Source organism: Conger conger, chromosome 10 (assembly GCF_963514075.1).
Source record: "Conger conger chromosome 10, fConCon1.1, whole genome shotgun sequence".
Classification (NCBI taxonomy): Eukaryota; Metazoa; Chordata; class Actinopteri; order Anguilliformes; family Congridae; genus Conger; species Conger conger.
This window is the reverse complement of record NC_083769.1, coordinates 20,720,087-20,744,024: the sequence shown is the minus strand read 5'-3', so window position 1 is coordinate 20,744,024 and position 23,938 is coordinate 20,720,087. Positions and strand designations below refer to the sequence as shown.

At 44.1% G+C, this 23,938-nt stretch overlaps 1 protein-coding gene across 3 annotated transcripts; it reads left to right on the top strand.

Moving 5' to 3' along the window:
* Positions 1-5,501: 5,501 nt before the first annotated feature.
* Positions 5,502-23,517, top strand: pan2 (poly(A) specific ribonuclease subunit PAN2). 3 transcript variants are annotated; one of them, XM_061258173.1, is made up of 25 exons: positions 5,502-5,626; positions 6,067-6,387; positions 6,596-6,765; positions 7,312-7,432; positions 7,695-7,772; positions 7,979-8,249; positions 8,692-9,037; positions 9,365-9,461; positions 9,786-9,905; positions 12,068-12,187; positions 13,208-13,336; positions 13,631-13,830; positions 14,046-14,221; positions 14,987-15,093; positions 15,637-15,735; positions 16,948-17,030; positions 17,590-17,731; positions 18,200-18,337; positions 18,874-18,933; positions 19,333-19,423; positions 19,904-20,061; positions 20,310-20,633; positions 21,483-21,576; positions 21,977-22,180; positions 22,898-23,517. In XM_061258173.1, the coding sequence occupies exons 2-25, from the start codon at positions 6,100-6,102 to the stop codon at positions 22,930-22,932; spliced, it is 3,651 nt and encodes a 1,216-aa protein (XP_061114157.1). In that variant the 5' UTR covers positions 5,502-5,626; positions 6,067-6,099; the 3' UTR covers positions 22,933-23,517. The 3 variants fall into 3 exon arrangements, with proteins under 3 accessions (XP_061114157.1, XP_061114159.1, XP_061114158.1); XM_061258175.1 differs by having other exon boundaries at positions 5,543-5,684; positions 14,073-14,221; positions 21,977-22,168; XM_061258174.1 differs by having other exon boundaries at positions 5,543-5,684; positions 14,073-14,221.
* Positions 23,518-23,938: the final 421 nt, after the last annotated feature.

Below are 23,938 nucleotides of genomic sequence, written 5' to 3'. Positions count from 1 at the left end.
AGTTTTGTTTGTTTTGTAGTTATTTTTGCTTTTTAAAATCCAACGATTTCAGCTGGATTAAAATAATTAAGACAGAGAAGAATTGCTCATATAATTCAGGTGACACTGAAGTACAAAGTGGTAGATCAACCAACTGTGCGGATAAATTTTCTGGAAAATGCTAATGAAAACTTGTTCAAACACAGATGCACTTTCATGAATTAATTTAAATGTTCATTTTTTGTGCATCACATAAAAACAACAACAACAAAAATAATTGTTAATAATACATTACGTATTTTAGTTTACTCTACTTTCCCAACATTATCACCATGACTAACTTACAGCCAAACATTTGTTACATCAATTACTTATTTGAAGTTTTCATTTGCTTCGTCTTTGACTTCAACTGTCAGTCTATAATTATATTAATGTATATATATATTTTTTAATGTTACTTTCTGAAGAACTAATTTGCCACATATCACAGAAACAAAAATGAAATATGAATTGCTCTGACTGCTTAAAAGTCCAAGGGTATCCATTTGGGAACATAAACCAGCATAAACAGTATCCCCAGCACAAAGTTGTTTTTTGTGAACAATTTTTCATTGAGCCCAGCACTAGCCCAGTTTAGGGGAAAGACCTCAGTCTTTATGTAGTTTTGAAGCTGTTCTTGAATGATTTACTTTGGAGAGGAGGTCTGTCCGAGAAACTGATTGCAAAATTCAACAATAAAAAGCAGAAACAAGAGACATCCTCAGGTTCTACATGTATCGAGCTTAGCATTTTCATTTCTGAAAGGGTTTACAATGTGACTGAGGAAGTTTTCTTTCACTCCAATATTGTGTATCAATGGTTCATATTCTTTTAATTATTTCTTTCTATTTTGATGTATTCATGTGGTACGTGTTCGTGTACATATTGTCTCTTCATTCAGCTGAACATTGAGTGAAGCAGTTCAACTACAGTTGTACAACTACACAGTAGGGGCAAGTTGTCACATGGGTAAGTTGTCACACTGCCATTTTGTTTTACTTCATATTCTGAGGTCAACTTCCTGTTTACATGTGGTCAAAATAACACAAATCCAATTTGAGGACAGTTTTCTTATTTTTCAGCTTCAGATATACCGATAATATTATACATACAGAGCAGCAAACATATCCCTGGACTACACAAGGCAGACCTTTAGCTGAACCTGACTCTCAAATGGATGCTTGTACTGCTTGTACCCAAGGCCAGACAATTTGTATGTGCCAGATCTGCAAATCTGACTGACTGAATAGCTAGATTAGTCAGATATACAGTAGACTACTACTGCCACATGTCACAGTGCTCTGCTGTATGTAGAAGAAGGTGGGTTAGTTTCCACTCCTGAATAGAAAATCTAACCTGCGGGAAACCAAAACAAAACTCACATCTGAAAAAAACCCTTTTTCTGTCATTGTTGAGAAAACAATTGTGCAACCATGTGCCCTCACTCAGAGGGACTTCTGAAGAGCAACTGTGCCCTTGACAAATTCTGCAATTGCAGGTACTCTGGTGGAAACACTCCTGCAAGATATTTGCATGGGCTACACATTCTGAATGAAATCTGGGATTGGCTATAGTGCCTATAAATACATCTACAGCTACATTTCCTCATTTCTTTGACATGCCTCTCAACTGAAAATAGTCAAATGTTCAGTGTGTAAAGTGTGAAGTCAGAGTAAAATGTACTGTATTACTTTTGCTTTAACTGAGTGTCCACTGTGTGGTAACAATCAAAGGAATGTAATTAAACAGAATCCTACATTTCCCCTCTGTGTGTTCATATCTGAGGAATAGTATAGCATATTCAAAATGTTCATTCAGACAAAGGGTGGTTATTCAGGGTGGTTATACAGGAGGAAATTAGAATGTTATTTGCGTTTCAAATGTTTTCAATAAGTGCTTAGAATGTATAGTGGGAGCAATAATTATTTGATCCCTTGCTGATTTTGTAGGTTTGCCCACTTACAAAGAATGGAACGGTGTAGAATTTTAATCATAGGTACATTTTAACATTGAGAGACAGAAGATCAAAATAATCCACAACAACAACATATACATTTTATAAATTTAATATCATATTTTCACATGAAATAAGTATTTGATCCATAGAACAATAGGACTTAATACTTGGTGGAGAAACCTTTGTTGGCAAGCACAGAGGTCAGACGTTTGTTGTAGTTTTTCACCAGGTTTGCACAGATCTTGGGAGGGATTTTGGTCCACTCCTCTTTGCAGATCCTCTCCAAATCTTTAAGGTTCCGAGGCTGTCGCTTGGCAACTCGAAGCTTCAGCTCCCTCCACAGATTTTCGATGGGATTTAGGTCTGGAGACTGGCTAGGCCATTCCAGGACCTTAATATGCTTCTTTTTGAGCCACTCCTTTGTTGCCTTGGCCATATGTTTTGGGTCATTGTCATGTTGGAAGACCCATCCACGACCCATTTTCAGTGCTCTCACTGACGGAAGGAGGTTGTCGCCCAAAATTTCCTGGTACATGGCCCCATTCATCCTCCCCTCGATACGGTGAAGTCATCCTGTCCCCTTAGCTGAGAAACACCCCCAAAGCATAAGGTTTCCACCTCCATGCTTCACAGTGGGGATGGTGTTCTTGGGGTTGTACTCAGCATTTCTCTTCCTCCAAACACGGCGAGTCGAGTTGATGCCAAATAGCTCTATTTTGGTCTCATCTGACCACATCACCTTCTCCCGAGCTTCCTCTGGATCATCCAGGTGTTCTTTGGCAAACTTCAGACGGGCCTGTACATGTGCCTTCTTCAGCAGAGGAACCTTGCACGTGCAGCAGGATTTTAATCCTTCACGGTGTAGTGTGTTACTGATGGTTCTCTTCGTGACTGTGGTCCCAACTGCCTTCAGGTCATTAACAAGCTCCTCCTGTGTAGTACTGGGCTGATCCCTGACCTTTCTCATGATCATTGATATCCCACGAGGCGAGATCTTGCGTGGAGCCCCAGACCGAGGGAGATTGGCGGTGACTTTGTGTTTCTTCCATTTTCTAATAATTGCTCCAACAGTTGTTAACTTCTCACCAAGCTGCTTGCTTATTTTCTTGTAGCCCATCCCAGCCTTTGCAGGTCTACAATTTTGTCCCTGATGTCCTTAGACAGCTCCTTTGTCTTGCCCATGGTGGAAACGTTGGAATCTGATTGATTGTGTGGACAGGTGTCTTTTATACAGCTACATAACGATGTAACGAATTGACACAGGTGTTTTGGGTCATGAGTTGAGATTAGGAGTGCTTCTTAATGGAAAACGAACTGGTCTATGGGAGCCAGAATTATTGCTGATTGGTAGGGGATCAAATACTTATTTCATGCAAAAATACGATAATAAATTGGTGATAATAAATGTTGTTATTGTGGATTATTTTGTGATATTCTGTCTCTCAATGTTAAAATGTACCTATGATTAAAAGTTCCATTCTTTGTAAGTGGGCAAACCTACAAAATCAGCAAGGGATCAAATAATTATTGCTCCCACAGTATCTGCACGAGTGTGCATCTATAGTGGCATGTACAATGCTCAATTTGCATCCATGGAAATTTGGTGGCTTGTAGTAAAATTATAATCATTATTTCAATGACATCAGTGTATCTTTATAAGATGAACTGAAAGAGGAATTGGTTTCTATTTCACAAGCCATTCATACTCCGGTGCTTTTATTGATGACATTAATCACAGTTTACCTGAATGAAATGGCAATCACAGCAGAGCATGACTCAGAGTCAATACATCCCAAATGATCTAATCATGGAGTAGGTAGCACCCCCTTAATGTGATATGTTATCTCCATAATGTATCTCCCTCTCATTTTCCTTTCAGAATAACAATATTAAAGGTAAAACTGTGTGAAGGTAGGTTAGCTGTATAATGGTATTTTTTTTTACAAAATATTTTTTGGGTTAACTTTTTACTTGGGCCTTCCATGCCTTCTTGGTGATATCTTTTTTTTTTTTAATTAACATTGACATTCTCCACTTGTGCAAGACATTCTGGATAAGAACATCTGCTAAGTGATCATAATGTAGAGTGTGTAATGTGCAACAGATGGCAGTGAAAAACAAGACTCCCATGTTTTCCCCATATTTAATCAAAGGTGTTTACTGAAGAATTTCCACAAATGACAACAGTCTCTGACAACCTTTTTATTCCAACATTCCTCATTGCCCGCACATGCACAGACACGCATACACACAGGCACAGACACTCACAAACCTACATCCTGTGCACACAGGCATAGGCTTCAGATTTCCTCTTTCTGAAAGTTGGACAAATATTTATGTGGTCAGAGGCACATCCTTAAATGACCACATTGAGGAAGTGGTAGCCATGGATTGTAGCAGCTAAGAGAGAGAACAATTGTTCTCTGTTTCGAAAGGCCCACTTCAAGGATGAATGGATCAAGGTGCTGTGGGAATAAAAGATCCGTGGCTTTGTGGCGTAAGCGAAACATTCCTTATACGTGACCTTGCTTCTGTTGCCAAATTCATAATTTTTGCACCATTTTTTAAGTCCAAAAGTTTGAAAAAGATGTACACCCAATTAACTATGCCGTGGAATAAGAAAATAAATTGTACAGTCATGATGAAACCTGTATGTTTAACTTCCGGGTGTGAAGTAATCACTTCATTTCAACAGCCTGTTGTGACTTTAACGGCTCCAGTGTTCAAACTCAAACTTAATTGACTGAACAAACTAATTTATCTTGAAAGGCAAGTGTATAACTGAACATAACACGGTTTGAGTATAACATGGACTATGGTTGGAGTACAATATTCAAAACTTAGACAACAGCACAGCAATGTAAGAATTCTGAACCAGTTCTGCCAAAGCTGGTTTAGCTAGGCCTACCTATTGTAATTATAGCTAGAGCTGCTGTCATGTTTACATACGGTTGGGTAAATGCCGACCTTCTTCCAAATCTATTTCAGCATGTAGTAGCACGTACTGCGCCTGGCCTTATTTCCTCCAGCCATTCATTGAAAATAATAATAATCCGGGTTTTTAAATACATATTGGCCTACTACAGACTAATGTAATTCATAATGTAATTCCCTCGTTTACTTCTGTTACGAGTTACGATGTTTGCCCGGTGCTGACAGCCCCCTGCTTTGACACGAGGTCGGCTCTCACGCGAATAACATTCTAAAAATGGAAACCGGTAAAGTAGTATTATTAGGGATGGGCTGAAAAAAAAGCGCAATACTGTTGCGAACTACTGTCGTCTCTCAAAATCGTGATTATATATTTCTTGTCTATGTATGATACACTATACGCCATCTGCTGGAACATGTTATTGTTGCAACATAATTTTGGTTCTCGCTACCCCCACCCTCCTAATATGATTGGTTATCCACTCACTAAAACGATTCCTCTTCCCATTGGTACAAAAAGCTGGCAACCAACTTCTGTTCCAACTATTGGATAAATAAATCTCGAGGCGACCACTCAGAACTTAGCGCAAACATTTGTACCGGAAGTAAAACAATATTATTGTTGTGAATCAAATCATGGGCTGAATAATTTTGATTTTTTCTAATGATAACAGTTAGTAAAACTACTTATTGTGCACGTGTTTCTATTTTTGATTGCCGGTGAGCATAAACTATAGCAAAACTCTTCTGTACATACGCGTTTCTATTTTGTGTGCTGGTGAGCGTCATTACTTCGCGAAAATGTGTTCCCAACACACATTGTTGCTAGCTGCTTGCTAATCTTCCGCTAGCTAGGCAGTTTAAATTGCCTAGATGTAATTTACCACGCAAGCCAAGTTAGTTAACTGTTACCTAGGTTTTACACTTAGGATTCAGAAGACCATAGAACTTCGTCTGTTATACGTTTGTTGGAGAAAATTATATTCTTTATAACAAGCTTTCTAGCTAACGTTAGCTAGTGGTATACTGACTTGGTTAGTTACATTTGCTGAATTATTTTGAACTCAATATGTATGCTGAAACATAGCACGTTAAGTGTTGGTAAGGGTGCTAACTACGATCAAGCTAATTAATTTTTCTGTGTCGTTTAAAATTTGTAGAAAATAAATTGCATGTCTTATTGAGTTGCCCTCATGATGAACTATGAGGGGCTGGACACAGGGATGGGCGACTTCTCACCCTCCCTTCATGGCACAATGGAGCCCGGACTGGAGCCTCCTCTGGATCCGCGGCTCGACCCGGCGCTGCTGCAGGGCGTCGAGCTAGACCCCGAGGGGCTGGCTGTGTCCGTGCCCGATTCCGTGCACCTGTTGGAGGGCATGTTCTCCGAGCTGCACAGTGCTGTCGCAGAGGTGGGGATACCCGTCACTGCAGCTCACTTCGACCTGCAGGAAGAACTGCTGTGGATGGGGAACCACCGGGTAGGAGGAATAATTTGCTATTCCCTACAACAGCTTGTACCACCGACTGCTAGCCTTAAGCATAATAAGCAGTAACTGTCTTGTTCAGTGCTGTATTATATTAAACCGGTACACATGCCCGAGTAACGCAGCCTAATTTCAACTGATTCGCCGTTTTTACACCGACACATCATACTGATTTTCTGTTTCCTGTTGTGTCTGTCCACAGGGCCACGCCAGCTCCTTCTTCGGCTCCACTATGGGCCGCTACTCCTCCTTTCAAGTGCACGCGACAGAGGACATCCGGAACATCCAGAGCCTGGAGACCGGCGTCCTCTTCCTGTCAAAGAACAACCTCAAGTGCCTGACTCGTGGCGGCCTAATCATGTTCGACTACCCGTGAGTTACACGGACTAGTTACTGGCATGTACTCATTGTAGGTTTGTGAGTTACTCACTATACTCGGAAACATGCAATGATAATCTGTGAGTTGAAATCGACATTGGCGAGTAATCAAAGCTCCTGTCATTGCAGAAGCTTGCAGGAATCATTGTACAGGGAATGCCCCCAAATAACAAAATGCCTGGATTCTATAAATTAAAAGATACAAAAGTAAGGCTCACACTTGATTATAAATATAAAAATGTCCTCCTTCTCCATCCACCTTATCCACAGAACTGGTTTACGCCTTCTTCAGATTGTCTGTTGTTATCACCCTTCATAGTACCCATGATGTTCTATAAGGGATATCATCCATATGCTGTTTTGGTACACGTTTTCATTTCAGTGTTTACTCTGCACTACATGAGCACTACATGACATGAATAACGAGAAGAACTACAGCATGCTGTCAAACATAACTACGATGAGCCAATCAAAAGGTTGCTGTCCATGGCAGAGCGTTCCGATTGGCTAAAGGAACAAGCGTGTGTGTGTGTGTTCCAGCATGGAGGAGGGAGCAGACATGCACAGTCTGATGCTGACTGACAACAACACGCTGCTCACTGGTGGGCTGCAGAACTACGTCTCTGAGATCGACCTCAATACCGTGCAGGAGACGCAGAAGGTGGGGACAGAGAAACGCCACACTGCTCTCTGGATACACAACACTGCACTGACATAGTACTCTGTGTTTACACAGTACTGCCACACTAAGGGATCTGTGTATACACAATGCTCCAACAACACAGTGCTCTGTATTTATACAACAGCCTGTTGTATAAATACAGAGCACTGTGTTGTTGGAGTATTGTGTATACACAGAGTCCTCTGATATCTGGCACTGTCACACCTGCCAAACCTGCTCACCTGTACCTGTGCTTGTCCAGTTCACAGTGGAGGTCCCTGGTGTGGCCATCATGCGGCAGTCCAACCGCTTCTTCTTCTGCGGTCACACATCTGGAAAGGTGAGAGAAAGAGACAGTGGCTTGCTGGCTTATGCATGTTAGGCCTTTGGTTCACAGACTTAGGCAGGTGAACTGTGCCCTAGTACTGTAACACCATCTGTGTGTGTGTGTGTGTGTGTGTGTGTGTGTGTGTGTGTGTGTGTGTGTGTGTGTGTGAGAATACATGAGCAACCGGCTCTGATCATTCTGATCCTCCCGTCCGCTAGGTGTCGCTGCGTGACCCGCGGAGCTTCAAGCTGGAGCAGGAGTTTGACGCGTTCTCGGGCAGCCTGTCGGACTTCGACGTGCACGGGAACCTGCTGGCGGCCTGTGGCTTCTCCAGCCGCGGTCTGAACGGGCTGGCCTGCGACCGCTTCCTCATGGTGTTCGACCTGCGCATGATGCGTGCCGTCACCCCCCTGCAAGTGCACGTGGACCCCCTCTTCCTGCGCTTCATCCCCACCTACACGTCCCGCCTGGCCATCATCTCCCAGACCGGTGTGTGTGTGTGTGTGTGTGTGTGTGTGTGTGTGTGTGTGTGTGTGTGTGTGTGTGTGTGTGTGTGTGTGTGTGTGTGTGTGTGTGTGTGTGTGTGTGTGTGTGTGTGTGTGTGTGTGTGTGTGTGTGTGTGTGTGTGTGGTTTTCGGAAAGCAGGTTTTGCAGCAGGGACAGTGAGGAGGTCTTTTGTAGTGGATCAATGGGAACATAGTGATCCACTTTAAGAGATTGGCAATGCATTCTGAGGCGATAACCAAGCCTTGTTTATCATGTAATGCTTTGTACAATTGTGATGTAATGTACAGTATTACATGTATTGTAATGTATTATACTGTCACGTATTGTGTAATGTAATGGATTGTATTATACAATGACATGTAATGGACTGTATTGTAATGTAATGTATTTTAATGTACTGTAAATGTCTCTCCTCGGCCCCCAGGGCAGTGCCAGTTCTGTGAGCCCACGGGCTTGGCCAGCCTGGCCGACGTCTTCCACGTGAACACGGTGGGCCAGCTGCTGATGAGCTTCGACGTGTCATCCAGCAAGCAGGCGCTGGCCTTCGGCGACTCGGGGGGCTGCGTGCACCTGTGGTCGGACGCCCCCGAGGTCTCCTTCAATGGCTACTCCCGCGAGACCGACTTCGCCCTGCCCTGCCTGGTGGACTCTCTGCCCCACCTGGACTGGAGCCACGACCTGCTGCCCCTCTCCCTGCTCCCCATGCCCCTGACCAGCACCGAGGCACTGCTGTCCGATTGGCCCAGCGCCCTGGCCACGCCCAGCCCCAGGTACCTTCACCACTGGCTTAGGTTCTCCAGCTCCAGAACACACTTGACCTTTTGAAGTGGGTTTCTAGAATTGTTTCTAAGGTCAGTTTGATAGAACTCCATTGCTTTCAGTTACCAGTCATGATTGTTACATCAGCATTAGAACATCAACCTTGAGAATGGGAAAAATGTAATCTAAGTAAATGTGGAATGGTTGTTGGTGCCAGACAGGGTGGTTTGAGGCTGGCCCTGCTGTATCCTGCACAGGAGCGGTTCTCTGGTTTCTCTGGCTGTTTGTCACGGTCGGGGGTATGGCTGGGTAAATCTCTCTCTCCCATCTTTTGCCAGACGAGCTCCCCCTGTGGACCCAGAGATCCTGCGCACCATGAAGACCGTGGGGTTCATTGGGTACGCCCCCAACCCTCGCACCCGGCCCCGCAATCAGGCAAGCCATCCGCCGTCGCCTCAGAGTGGGTCGTATGCATCTATCGCCTCCTTCTTTTAGGTCATGTGCAGTAGTATACACTACAAAAGAGTCTCCTCTCAAAGGGACACACTCTTATCCAAACAGATTTACATTGATATAAGTGGTCCACTTCATCTATCCATGTCTGGCTGTATCTACTGTACTATATATGATTTAATGGACTCAACCAGGGACTTGAACTCTTAAGCATCTCCAGTTCAGGAGGCCTTCAGGTTGGATTCTAGTTCATGTTGTTCAGCCATGTTCCTCTCTGCTCAGTGCTCTTTCTCATATGTGTTCCAGGTCCCTTACAAGACCAAAGAGGTGGAGCTGGAGTATGACAGTTACAACCAGGTTCCGGAGTCTCCCATTGGCAGAGATGAGGAGCCACACCTTTATATGGTGCCCAAGAAGTACAGGAAGGTAGAGCAAAAGGCCCTTTAAGGTGTAAGATCTCAACATTCTGATTAGAATGTTCTCAATTGAACATTCCGATCAGAATGCTCTTAACTGAAAATTCTGATTGGAATGTTCTTAGTTGAACATTCTGATTAGAATGGTCTTAACTGAACATTCTAATGCCAATGTCACAATCATTACTGATAACTGAAAGCAATGCTGTTCTAAAACACTGGCTTTGAATATTGTGTTTTAACGAAAGGGATAAAAAGCACTGTGTGGAACATCATAGAAAGGGTTGAGTGTAGTGTCTGATAATTGTGTTTTAATCTTTTATTATTGAGGCCGTGATCTGAAATCTCATATGTGCGGAGTTTTCATTCTTACTAAGTAAGTTTTTTTTTATTTTATTTTTTTTATACTATCCTTTTCCCTATACAAAACTACAGAACTCTGAGTACAGAGTATTCAAAAACGTCAGTAAATCAAAATCCTTTATATGTGCCGCTGTCGGTTGCATTTGAAATGGCCAAGTAAGGGATCTGTTTATACAAATGACTTCATTGTTGTAGAGATCGAATTAAGAACTTTTTAAAAAGGCGAGTGGAAGAGTCTGTCCTCCTTTCATATTTCCCCCTCTATTCAGATAGAAAGCACAGAGGGTAGAGGAGAGACGTAGGGAGAACGTAGAGAAGGGACGACAGCTGAGGAAATGCCATGGCAGGGGATTGAACCCTGCCTGTGCTGAGGGAACCACGTACAACCCCAGAGTCTGCTGCCCCATGGACTGCACCATGTCTCCTTAACCCTCGCCTTTTTAACTCATTCCCAAAGTGATCCCAACGATATCATTCACTTCAGTTGAATGCATCCACTCCAGCATCAACTTCAGTTAGAACGATTTTGAAAACAAATATTTATAATACAATACATTACATTAACGGCATTTGGCAGACGCTCTTATCCAGAGCGATGTACAACAAAGTGCATACCCATAACCAGGGATAAGTGCGCTATAACTATAATAGTTATAGTTATCATTCATTGTGTGGATAGACCTTTCATCTATGTCTGTGAAACTGGCCCTATAAACCGATGCTTAGCCGTGTCACAATGGAAATAACTGTTGTGCTTACATTGTGAATATTGCATTGTTCATACTCATACCTCTGTGTATGAACAGTACAGAGCTGTGCAGTGTTCTGATATGATGTCCATGGTTCAGCGGTCTGACGGTTTGCTCTCAGTTTAGGCAGTAAACTAACTATAATGATAGCCAAAAATATGTCATTTTAAAAATCGTTCTAACTCAAGTGGAAGGAGGAGTCAACTATAAAGGCAATGACTGCGATGAACCATATTATAGGGATCACTTAAGAGCCACATGAACAATAGATCACTGACAGCCTATCTGTCCGTATTTACAGGACGTTGCATTCAAAATGGCAGATGACCTAGCCGAGAGAAGATTTGCAGAACGTTATCGTTCACCAGTGTGGATGCTCACATTGTTATTGTTATAGTACTGTTATAGTTTAGGGCTGCATGATATATCGTATATTTATCATTATCGAGATATGAACATGCAAGATAAACATATTGCAAAAGACTGCTAGAACTGTGATTAATAGTATTTGTTTAAATTGATATTATGTAAAATTGATTGGCTGTTTGTTTTGTTCAATAAAAGCATGCAGCAATAATGCATTTTTTGCATTTAGTGGGCATAGGCTATTCATTGTCTGGGTTGTATGTTAACAGTGTACCTAAAGAGGTTAGAACTGTGTGCACTTCAATGTATGTTTATTTATGTGAAGTTGCATAGTCTGATTGAAATAGTTGTATTGAAATATTCAACAACGTTATCACATATGGCATATTTTCCTCGTATCGTGCAGCCCTATTACAGTTCTAGCTCTTTGTGTGGAGGGGCTTGTACTTTCCATGCACATACATCTTGTGGATGTGGTGTGGTTAAACCTGCACACCTGCATGCAGCATGAGAGCTGTGTCTTTTAGCTCTCCCTGTGTGTGTATCTCTGTGCTGGAATTGTCTTCAGAATATAACAAAAAATATATATAAACCGCCATAGAAATCTAGAAACGATGCATATTATATTCCCGTGTTGTTTCAACGTTCAGGAAATGCCCCACTGCTGACTCACTGTCCCTCACTGTCCCTCCAGGTCACCATCAAGTACTCCAAACTGGGCTTGGAAGACTTTGACTTCAAGCATTACAACAGGACCCTGTTCGCTGGCCTGGAGCCCCACATCCCCAATGCCTACTGCAATTGCATGATCCAGGTGATGCACTAGGCTTCAGACCTGGCTGCCTGTAAAGGAACTTTGTGTCCCTCATTTGGCTGAATTCACCATTGACCTTTTCATTCATTATCTTAACCCGCTTATCCTGAACAGGGTCGCAGGGGGGCTGGAGCCTATCCCAGCATACATTGGGCGAAAGGCAGGAATACACCCTGGACAGGGCGCCAGTCCATCGCAGGGCACACACACCATTCACTCACACACTCATACCTATGGGCAATTTAGACTCTCAAATTAGCCTAACCTGCATGTCTTTGGACTGTGGATACCCGGAGGAAACCCATGCAAACACGGGGAGAACATGGAAACTCTGCACAGAGAGGCCCCGGCCGACGGGGATTCGAACCCAGGACCTCCTTGCTGTGAGGCGGCAGTGCTAACCACTGCACCATCCGGGCCGCCCTGGTGACCTTTTGCTCCACATATTGTGTTTCAAAAGGATGTTTCATCACCATTATGAAGACGTTGTGCTTTTTGTGCGTTTGACTCATCAGTTGTGTTTTACCGCTGAAATGGCACGGTGGAGGATATGTTTTCACTCTATCTGTGAATAGAATCCCGCTCTTACATTGGGCCTTATTGGTATTCTTTTATTGTACGCTGTCATACACCCACAGTATGAAATATCCCTTTGACAGTTCACAGGCAGTTGAAGTACAGTGCCAGTAACACTTAGTTTGTTGGAATTGGATTGGATCCTATTTCAACATTTGGCAGACACTCATACCCAGAGGGACTTGCAGTGATTACATGTTTTTTAAGATCCATTTTTGCAGCTGGATGTTTTTGCTGAAGCAGGGTAGGTTAAGGACTTTGCTCAAGGGTACGACAGTCGTGTTCCAGCAGGGAATTGAAATGGAAGCCTCAGAGTTACTGCACAAGCCCGCTTCCATAACCAGAATACCTGCATTCGCAATTGTTATTCTTTGAAGGACCTTAGTGCAGGCATTTTGAGCAGAAGCTCGTTTGACCGTTGAATACGGAATGCCCCTTCCCCAGGTGCTGTATTTCCTGGAACCCATTCGCTGCCTGGTGCAGAATCACCTGTGCCAAAAAGAGTTCTGCCTGGCCTGCGAGCTGGGGTTCCTCTTCCACATGCTGGACCTGTCCCGAGGGGACCCCTGCCAGGTGAGCTGCGGCCATTTTGGCTCTTCACCTTCCTGTCTCTCTTCCTGATTTGCCATTCTGTTTCCTGTCTCAATTCCTGTTTCAATTCCTGTTTGCGTTTTAAATTTCCTGTTTCCCTCATCTACTTTCCAATTTCCTATCTCTCTTTTCTTTCTAACATCTTATTCATCTGTATTGGCATCATGCGCTCCCCCTAACTCTTTACTTCTCTTTCTGTGGTTTCTGTAAGCATGTCTGAGCATGACTAGCCTGACTTCCTTACTGGTTTTTTCTTACTTTTCTTACTTCCCCAAGGCCAGTAATTTCCTCAGAGCGTTCCGGACCATCCCGGAAGCATCGGCCCTGGGGCTGATCCTGGCTGACTCGGATGAGCAGACGGGGAAGGCCCGGCTCGGCCGGCTGATCCAGAGCTGGAACCGCTTCATCCTGACGCAGCTGCACCAGGAGACCCAGGAGCAGGAGGGGCCCCAGGCCTACAGAGGCGTCAGCAACAGGTGAGGACCGCCCCTCCCCTTACTGCCCTAAATGACATGGGGAGGACCAATCGTATTTGGGCCAGTTGCATTTGCACCATCATATTTGGCTTTATTGCTGGATGTTCTTCCCTGCTGTCAGCTGTAGGAGAACAGAAGTTTATGATGTGTGTATATGTAAGGGGAAGAAAGTGGCCTGTCTGTATTAACCTCGCTAATCCGCTGGGGTCTGAAAGCTTGCGGTGTTCTGCTGTCGTCCGCAGTGTGCTGGGCTCGTCAGGGGAGTCTGTGATTGGCCGGCTGTTCGGGTGCGAGGTGGAGAACAGCAGCCTGTGCCGCTGTGGGAAGGAGACAGTGCGGTCTTCTCTCAGCCTGCTGTTCACCATGCACTACCCTGAGCACAGCTCACTGGGTGAGTATCAGCCTCCTGTTCACCATGCGCTACCCTGAGCACAGCTCACTGAGTCTCAGCCTCCTGTTCACTATGCGCTACCCTGAGCACAGCTCACTGAGTCTCAGCCTCCTGTTCACCATGCGCTACCCTGAGCACAGCTCACTGAGTCTCAGCCTCCTGTTCACCATGCGCTACCCTGAGCACAGCTCACTGAGTCTCAGCCTACTCGCCCCAGAGAATAACCCAGATACTGCAGTCTGTTTACAGGGCGGTCTCAGTTTTGACAGGTGCTTGGCACAGCTGACACAGAGACTGCTATTCACACTGCCTGCTAACCTTATCCACCCGGAACTAAGTTCTTTTCTGTTCTGACGTTACGCTGACTTCATCTATATGAAATCGTTCTAGTATTCAACTGTGGGTCCACTGATTAAAAATCACTTGGTTGAATATTCTATTTTTAACTAACTGAAAAAAAGAAACCTCTTCACCAGTATCTCAAAGGAGACCAGAAGAACCCAGCATGCAACCATGTAATAATAATTTGTATATAATCATAACACAAATTTTTGGTCATTTTCCACTTTGAGTTAACACCGATCTCTTTGTGGACAAAACATTTATACACAGAACTAGTGCATTGAGTCCTTGTAAGTGTAACAGTAAAAACACGACTCAAATATGAAATCATATTGTCCAGTGTCACATGATGGGGAATGCGTACCCCTGGTGTGTTTCAACCCTCCTCTGGTGAACAGAACCAGCTGCTGTTTCACCCTGCAGACAAGTCCATAAAGGAGTACGACTTTGCGGAGATCCTGAAGAAGAGCATTTGTCTGGAGCAGAGCACTCAGGCCTGGTGTGAGAACTGTGAGAAGTACCAGCCCACAGTGAGTCCCCCCAACCACTTGTGGCTAACTTCGGCTAACTTATCGCTAACCTGTGGCTAACCCTGGCCAACTCATGCTAACTCAAGCTAAATCATCACGAACTAATGGCTAACTTGTGCAGCCTTGCCTTTGACGAACAGTTATTTAGAGTACTTCATTCACAGTTATTATAGTTCATGAACATCTGTACATACACTCAGTGACCGCTTTATTAGGTAGCTCTTTAATGCAAATATCTAATCAGCCAATCATGTGGCAGCATCTAAATGCATAAAAGCATGCAGGCATCGTCAAGAGGTTCAGCTGCGGAACAAATGTCAGAATTGACAAGAAATGTGATCTAAGTAACTTTGACCATGGAATGATTGTTGGTGCCAGACAGGTTGGTTTGAGTGTCGAAGAAACCGCTGATCTCCTGGGACAACAGTCCCGAGAGTTTGCAAAGAATGGTGCGAGAAACAAAAAACATCTAATGAGCAGCAGTTCTGCGGGCAGAAATGCCTTGTTCATAAGAGATGACACCCTTGTGTGCTTGTTTTTCAGGTGCAGACCCGTAATATCCGCTGCCTGCCGGATGTGCTGGTGATAAACTGTGAGGTGAACAGTGTTAAAGAGGTGGAGTTCTGGAAAGCACAGGCTGAGGTGAGCCCCCCATGCCCTGACCAAAAGCACAGCATCCAATCCCATGCCCTGACCAAAAGCAGAGCATCCAATCCCATGCCCTGACCAAAAGCAGAGCATCCAATCCCATGTTCTGACCAAAAGCAGAGCATCCAATCCCATGCCCTGACCAAAAGCAGAGCATCCAATCCCATGCCCTGACCAAAAGCAGAGCATCCAATCCCATGCCCTGACCAAAAACAGAGCATCCAATCACATGCCCTGACCAAAAACAGAGCATCCAATCCCATGCCCTGACCAAAAGCAGAGCATCCAATCCCATGCCCTGACCAAAAACAGAGCATCCAATCCCATGCCCTGACCAAAAACAGAGCATCCAATCCCATGCCCTGACCAAAAGCAGAGCATCCAATCCCATGTTCTGACCAAAAGCAGAGCATCCAATCCCATGCCCTGACCAAAAACAGAGCATCCAATCCCATGCCCTGACCAAAAGTAGAACATCCAATCCCATGCCCTGACCAAAAGCAGAGCATCTAATCCCGTGCCCTGACCAAAAGCAGAGCATCCAATCCCATGTCCTGACCAAAAACAGAGCATCCAATCCCATGCCCTGACCAAAAACAGAGCATCCAATCCCATGCCCTGACCAAAAGCAGAGCATCCAATCCCATGCCCTGACCAAAAACAGAGCATCCAATCCCATGCCCTGACCAAAAACAGAGCATCCAATCCCATGCCCTGACCAAAAGCAGAGCATCCAATCCCATGCCCTGACCAAAAACAGAGCATCCAATCCCATGCCCTGACCAAAAGCAGAGTATCCAATCCCATGCCCTGACCAAAAGCAGAGCATCCAATCCCATGTTCTGACCAAAAGCAGAGCATCCAATCCTATGCTCTGACCAAAAGTAGTGGTCAGATGTTAAAGCTAAGGCACAAATGTAAAACAATCTTAAAAAGAGGCAGGGACCAAAAGTCAAAAATGTTTTAACTAAAAAGTGTTTCAACCAAAAGTGTTCTCTACTGTGAGAAAACCCAGGGAAAGCATTTGATTGGACATAGCATTTGTAAAACACTTTTGATGTACACTCCCAAAAGCTCAGTGTCTCCCAGGCACTGCTTGTGATTGATAGGGTCTGCTTGTGTGAAGTGTTTGGTGGTGTGGAAGCGTCGCAGACTGTGCCATGGATCACATGAGCGTGACTGTGGTCCTCTGTGCCGTCTCTGCAGTATGCTTTCAGCAGGGCCCTCAAAAAGGAGGAGATGGAGCCCCCGAAACCCAGAGAGCCCATTCCCACCGAGTGGTGTGTGGAGTAAGGAACTTTATATCTATACAGCCACACTGTATCTACACTCGCTGGGCACTTCATGAGGTAGACCTGTACACCGGCTAACTGAATGCATAAAAGCATGCAGATATGGTCAAGAGGTCCAGCTCTTTTTTCAGACCAAATATCAGAATGGGGAAGAAATGTAATCTAAGTGACTTAGACTGTGGAATGATTGTTGGTGTCAGACAGGGTGGTTTGGGTATTTCAGATTTTCACGCGTAACAGTCTTTAGACTTTGCAGAGAATGGCGCGAAAAACAAAAAAACATCCAGTGAGCAGTTTTGCAGGCAGAAAGCGTTAATAAGAGGTCAGAGAAGGGTCAGACTGGTCAAAGCTGACAGGAAGGTGACAGTAATGCAAATAACCACACAACAGTGGTAGGCAGAATTGCATCTAATAAATACCTAATAAAGTGCTCACTGAGTGTATGTGTATCAGTGTGCCCATGTGTGGGAGTGTGTGAGGGTGTTTCTCTTTGGTTGTGGGTGTTGGTCTGCATGTATGTGTGTATACTTTGTGACATTAACGGCGCTCTCTACAGGGAGGAACTGTGCAGCACAGAGGGCCTGACCTTTGACACGCGGGCTGAGGACCTTCGGCATGTGTGGATCCCGCTCAGCCTGAAGATGTCAATCAGCAAGAGCCAGGGCCTGGAGATCAGCTGCTGGGGCCAGAGCGAGGAGGTGGGTGGGGCTTAGGGGTGGGGCTTAGGTGGGCTGAGTGAGTGGGGGGCAGGCCAAGCTTGTCAGATGATGGCAGTTTTTTTTTCTTCTGTTTAATAAGGAAGGAAATGCTATGGGTGAGCTATGACTAATACAGCAGCTGCCCTAGATTCAGTCACAGGCTTGCCTAAAATCAGGTGTACAGTGCCTCAGTTTGTACTTTTTTTCAGCTCTTGGTTCCTTTGGCAGATTCCAGTACTTTTCAAATCATTGTAAATCTGCCGAGGGAACCCACAGCGGAAGAAACTTCAGGGTCGGCCGAAGAAAAGACGTCATCACTGTAACACTCTACTGTGTGTTCAATAACCATGGACCCACGGTCCAAATATGGACGCCACAAGACTGTGTATGTTGTGTTGTGACTGTTTGGGGGTGGAATTGGGCTGGCATTTGGGGTAACAGATCCTCTGTCTTGGTGACTCCTTGCAGCTGAGTGCCACGGAGGAGGCAGAGGGGGCTGCCATCTATGACCTGGTGGTGACTGTGTCCCACGTGCTGGACGCCCGCACCGGAGGCAGCCTGGTGGCACACATCAAAGTGGGAGAGACCTACCACCAAAGGAAAGAGGTGAGCCGGAATGGAGCCGTCGAGAGCTGGATAGCAGGGGAGGTGCAGCTGCTGAAGGTTTAGGATGAAAGAATGTATTAGCACAGCAACCAGTTTGTATTCCTTCTGTAATACTAAAGTTGTTAGTATGTGTACATGGTATGAGTTACATTAGCTACTAATGTATAGTTAAAATAGCATCATATAGTGTATATTTTTTGTGGTTGTAGTGAAGGCTTGGTGTTTGTCACAGAAAATATTGTCTGAAATCGTGGCGTGGAGCAGTTGCGGCAAAGCTGTTGTAAATCACATGAACTGAATGTTACCGTCAAGCATGTGATTCTGGCTTCTTCATCCCACCGCATTGCAGAACTGGAGACATTGTTGCTCTTTCCTTCTCTCAGCATTTGGCAATATTGTTAAGAGGCTTGGGCCTTTACAAATAACAATCATGGCAAGCACAAAAACCCAGCCTTACTGAGGGCATATAATAATATAGTATAATTGCAACTAGCTTTAATAAAATCTGTACATCTATTCAACTGTGTATCCTTCAGGGTGTGACACATCAGCAGTGGTATCTGTTCAACGACTTCCTGATTGAACCTATTGATAAGGTAATGTTGATGAATTAATGTTGAACATTAATGAACAAATGTGTGGTGACATCCTTGCTACACACTAGCTTGTGCATATTAGTAATGATAGTATTTTCTTAGCTCTTTTTTTGCTAAATGTGTTCCTTGTAGAAATATTTTAAATATTATAAAAAAGAAAGTGTGCTGTGAGCATTGGTATAAATATTAACACGCTCAGGGTGAAAGGTTAAAGGTGAGCTGTGAGCGCTGGTATTAATACGCTCAGGGTGAAAGGTTAAAGGTGAGCTGTGAGTGCTGGTATTAATACGCTCAGGGTGAAAGGTTAAAGGTGAGCTGTGAGTGCTGGTATTAACACGCTCAGGGTGAAAGGTGAAAGGTGAGCTGTGAGCACTGGTGACTGTGTGTCTCATCTCTCAGGCTGAATCGGCTCAGTTTGATGTGAGCTGGAAGATTCCGGCCATCCTGTATTATGCCAAGAGGAACTACCACTCCAAATATGACATGCGCAGTAAGACCCACCACACTTACATCACTTTGGAATGCAAATGTGTAAGGAGTTCTAGGTAATGGGTGATAATGGTAATAGTTTAGAGCATGTACACCCAGTGAGCACTTTATTAGAAATTTATTACACTTATTTTTTAGACTTATTAAGTCTTCTGCTGCTGTAGCCTATCCAATACAGCAGAGGTTTGACGTGTCGAGTATTCAGAGGTGCGTGAAAATCCCAGGAGATCAGCAGTTGGTCTGATGGTTGAACATTACCTGAAACTTCTGACCCGTATCTGCATGATTGTATGCATTGCACTGCTGTCACACAATTGGCTGATTAGATAATCGTATGAATAAGTAGGTGAACAGGTGTTCCTAATAAAGTGCTCAGTGAGTGTATATGTGTCAATACAATGTTATTAAAGAGGAGCCACTGGGCTCACTCCAGCTGTTCTGTGTGGCCCTCACCCACACGGATGTCCGTTTCCCCTCACAGTTAAGAACCCGATCGAGGCCAGTGTGCTGCTGGCGGAGGCTTCGTTGGCCCGGAAACAGAGGAAGACTCACGCCACCTTCATCCCCCTCATGGTCAGCGAGATGCCTCAGGCAGGGGACCTGGTGGGCCTGGATGCCGAGTTTGTCACGCTCAACCAGGTCTGTGAGAGCAGAATGTGTGCAAGTGTCTTCACTGTCCTCTGTGTGTGTGTGTGTGTGTGCATGTGCGTGTGCATGCCTTATGTGTGTGTGTGTGTGTGTCTGTGAGCGTCTGCATATGTACACATAGCCGCAAGCCTGTGCACACAGATGGGTGTGTGTCAAGGAGCGTGTGCATGTGTGTGCGCGTCATAAAAGTGTGTGAACGCTTGACCTCACTTCCCCGTCTCTCTCCTGCCCGCGGTCAGGAAGAGGCAGAGTTACGGAGTGACGGCACCAAGTCCACCATCAAGCCCAGCCAGATGTCCGTGGCCCGCATCACCTGCGTCCGTGGCCAGGGACCCAACGAGGGCGTGCCCTTCATCGACGACTACATCTCCACCCAGGAGCAGGTGGTGGACTACCTGACCCAGTACTCGGGCATTAAACCCGGGGATCTGGACGCCAAGATCTCCTCCAAGCACTTGACCACACTCAAGTCCACCTACCTGAAGCTGCGCTTCCTCATCGACACCGGCGTCCGCTTCGTGGGTCACGGGCTGCAGAAGGACTTCCGGGTCATCAACCTGCTGGTGAGTTGTGCGTCGCTCTGGATAAGAGCGTCTGCCAAATGCCTGGAATGTGCGACTGGGGAGGAAGCACTCAACGGCTAAAGTGCCGTAACAACGGCACAGTGGAACCTCAGACATCCAGGCCAACTGATAAGCCAAGCGGGTGTAGCATAAGCTAATTGTTCGTCATCAAGCTCTCGATCATCTATTGATAGACAAATACTTGGCATTACTGCTAAAGAATAAAATTTCTTGGCATTACTGCTAAAGAATAAAATGTATTTAGTATTATAGTGTTTGGTATTATGAAAGGAAGGGGAATGAAATCTAAGCGTCCACAAAAGAGGGAAAAGATAAATGATATTGCAGGAAAACGATTCTAATGAGGTCTAGTTCACTGCTGGCTTCCTAATTTAACTTGTAATGATGCAACATTTCAGAACTGAATTGGTTAAAATAAGAGTACAGTAATATAAATAACGATTCCAATAAATAAAAGAATAATAACTCTGTGCCTTAATGTCACTTATGTTAGTGAGTTTCAAACAACTTAAATTCCCGATATATTAATATCTCAGGGGTTCCACCTTTCTATATATTTAAGTTTACAATGCTAATCCTTAGTTTGACAATCTGCTTTGTGCAGATATTCATGATGAACATGCCTACTGTGTCTTCTTGTGGTATTGCTGCACATTTGTATTTCTGATTTTTATTACACCGATGTTCTCCACTTATAGAGTCACTCTTGTGCATATTGATGTTATAGATAATGAATGTAATGTCATTTAATGAATCTCTCACCCCATTCGTACTTCAATTAGAGGGGGTGGAGCTAACCGGGGTCAGTGTTCCCTCTGAATGACTTAGGTGCTGAAGGACCAGGTGATTGACACTGTGTACCTGTTCCACATGCCCCGGAAGAGGATGATCTCATTGCGTTTCCTGGCGTGGTACTTTCTTGGTCAGTAAATATCCTGCTCAAACTGTTTGCTATGACTGGAAGTAAGGAACTCAAACCTGCTAAATACTACAGATCCAAACTGTGTGAAATTAGATGCATCTTCTTGAGACTGCTCTTTGCTTAACGCAATTCTTGACTTGCATTCCCTTGCATTATCTTCCCCTTATTTCACATTTAAACTGAACTTTGTCTCTTGCAAATATGGTGTGTGGTATAAATATGTATAAGTATAAACATTTTCCATCCATCCATCCATTATCTTAACCCGCTTATCCTGATCAGGGTCGCAGGGGGGCTGGAGCCTATCCCAGCATACATTGGGCGAAAGGCAGGAATACACCCTGGACAGGTCGCCAGTCCATCGCAGGTATAAACATTTTTCTGAACATTCTTTTTCTAGACCTGAAGATCCAGAGCGAGACCCACGACAGTATTGAGGACGCACGCACGGCCCTGCAGCTCTACAGGAAGTACCTGGAGCTGAGCCGGGGGGGCGCGGCCGACGACGTACGCAAGGTCCTGAAGGCGCTGTACGAGAAGGGCCGCAAGCTCGACTGGAAGGTTCCGGACTGCGATGGCGGAGACGGTCAAGGTAGCCCCAAAAGTACGACATTTTAAAAACAGCCTTGTGTCTGGCAGAAGCTGAGGGAAGTCACCAGTCTGTAGGTCAGTTCCATTACATTCAATCAGTTACATTGCTTTAGGAGACTCTGTAATGCAATATTGCCAAACCAGTGAGTTATAGATGCATCGTCACTAACCAATATCAGTCAAGAACCAAAATCGAAATCCTGAATGCATACACATTACATCCATCACAATCCCTTAAAAGAACATAACCTGATTTGATACGGAGGATTGTAGTGGAGGGGCTGGGGATGAAAGAGGAGCCAAGATGGAGTCCCATCTAACAGAACCCATCCAGACCTGTGTCAAATACATAATGGTTTTGGATTCAAATACTTTTCTGTGCTTGATTGATCTTGCCTGGTGCAATTGAGCCAACCAGAAGGCAGGGATTGCACTTTTTGAGAGTATTTAATAGGTTTCAATACACCAGACAAGCTCAGTAAGGTGTAGAGATGTATTTGAATCCAAAACAATGACATATTTCCGTTTCAATTCAGTCAATCCTGAAAATTAACCAATATTCCAAATATATTGTTCCTCATGGAACATTTTGGGAATATTCAGTTATTTTAATTTGCTGACCGAACTAAAATGGACTTGACCCCCTAGCACTGGTGGTCACAAAGGCCTTAGTTATTGCTCTTGACACACGTACTGGTCCGTAAAGGCTAACTGCTGTTGTTCCCCACAGGTGCTGCCGTGTTTCCTTCTGTCATGGGTCTGTGAAAAGGGGGAGGAAGTTGAAGAATACATTCCTGGCAGCTAATTTAAGATCAACCAATTTCATCTCCAACTCCACCCCTTAGATTTTTAATCTGCGCTCTAGCCAACAGATGATTTTCATTCAGTCAGGTTTATACTTAACCAGCAACATGGTCAATTCCAGATCACATTGACTGAAAAGTGCTCAGAATATTATACCCATTTCAATTAATTAGCTGAATTTCTATTATTTCTATTAACTGAAATCCAGTGAACAAATTGAAAATATCCATTTTATTCTGCAAGGACTGAAGGTTATAATTTAATGAATTCCCATCAGTTTTCTCAGCTGAGCTTAAGTGAAACTGATCCTGAACTGGATCTCATGGTCACATAGAATGGACCTTGCAGGGTATTACTGAACAAGTTGCTCACCCCCTGCACACTGGGCATGTCACAACAGTATTAACTGACATCAGTTTTTCCATGATTTGTAGTGCACTTAAAAGTGCTTTTAAATGAGAAATGTGTACATTGTCTGACTGGATTTGTACAGTATGAATTTTCATTTTGAAAAGAAAAATAAAAGTAAATTGTATTTGAAGCGTCTGCAGCGCATAGAGTGTGTAATTGATTGGATTGGGATTGAAAGTAAAAACACATTGTATAATAAATTGATTAAAATAAGGACTTTGATGAAGTCAAGCTTCTGTTTTTCACAATCAGGAGGTTTGGTAGTGTCTGCTACATGAATTGATTGAGGACCCAACTGAGTTTATTCTGTTCGTCAATTATTTATGATATTTGTGTCCAATGGGAAATACATAAGATTTTATTTTTAAAGAATATTATATTTGTCACACTGAATGTTCAAATCTTTACACAAAATTTAATATTTTAATACGTAGTCATCGTCAGCACCACGATCAGCGTAGCCTGGTAAAACAATTTGCTGTCCTAAAATAATAACGAAAGAATGAACATGTATCTAAAATGTTATGCGCTGCGTGTATTAATGCATGTAATCATT

Coding starts and splice junctions, on each gene's coding strand:
- pan2 (XM_061258173.1), top strand. CDS start 6,100: ATGATGAACTATGAGGGGCTGGACACAGGGATGGGCGACTTCTCACCC. Junction 6,766..7,311: donor CTAATCATGTTCGACTACCC/GTGAGTTACACG, acceptor TGTGTGTTCCAG/CATGGAGGAGGGAGCAGACA. Junction 12,188..13,207: donor ACTGCAATTGCATGATCCAG/GTGATGCACTAG, acceptor CCCCTTCCCCAG/GTGCTGTATTTCCTGGAACC.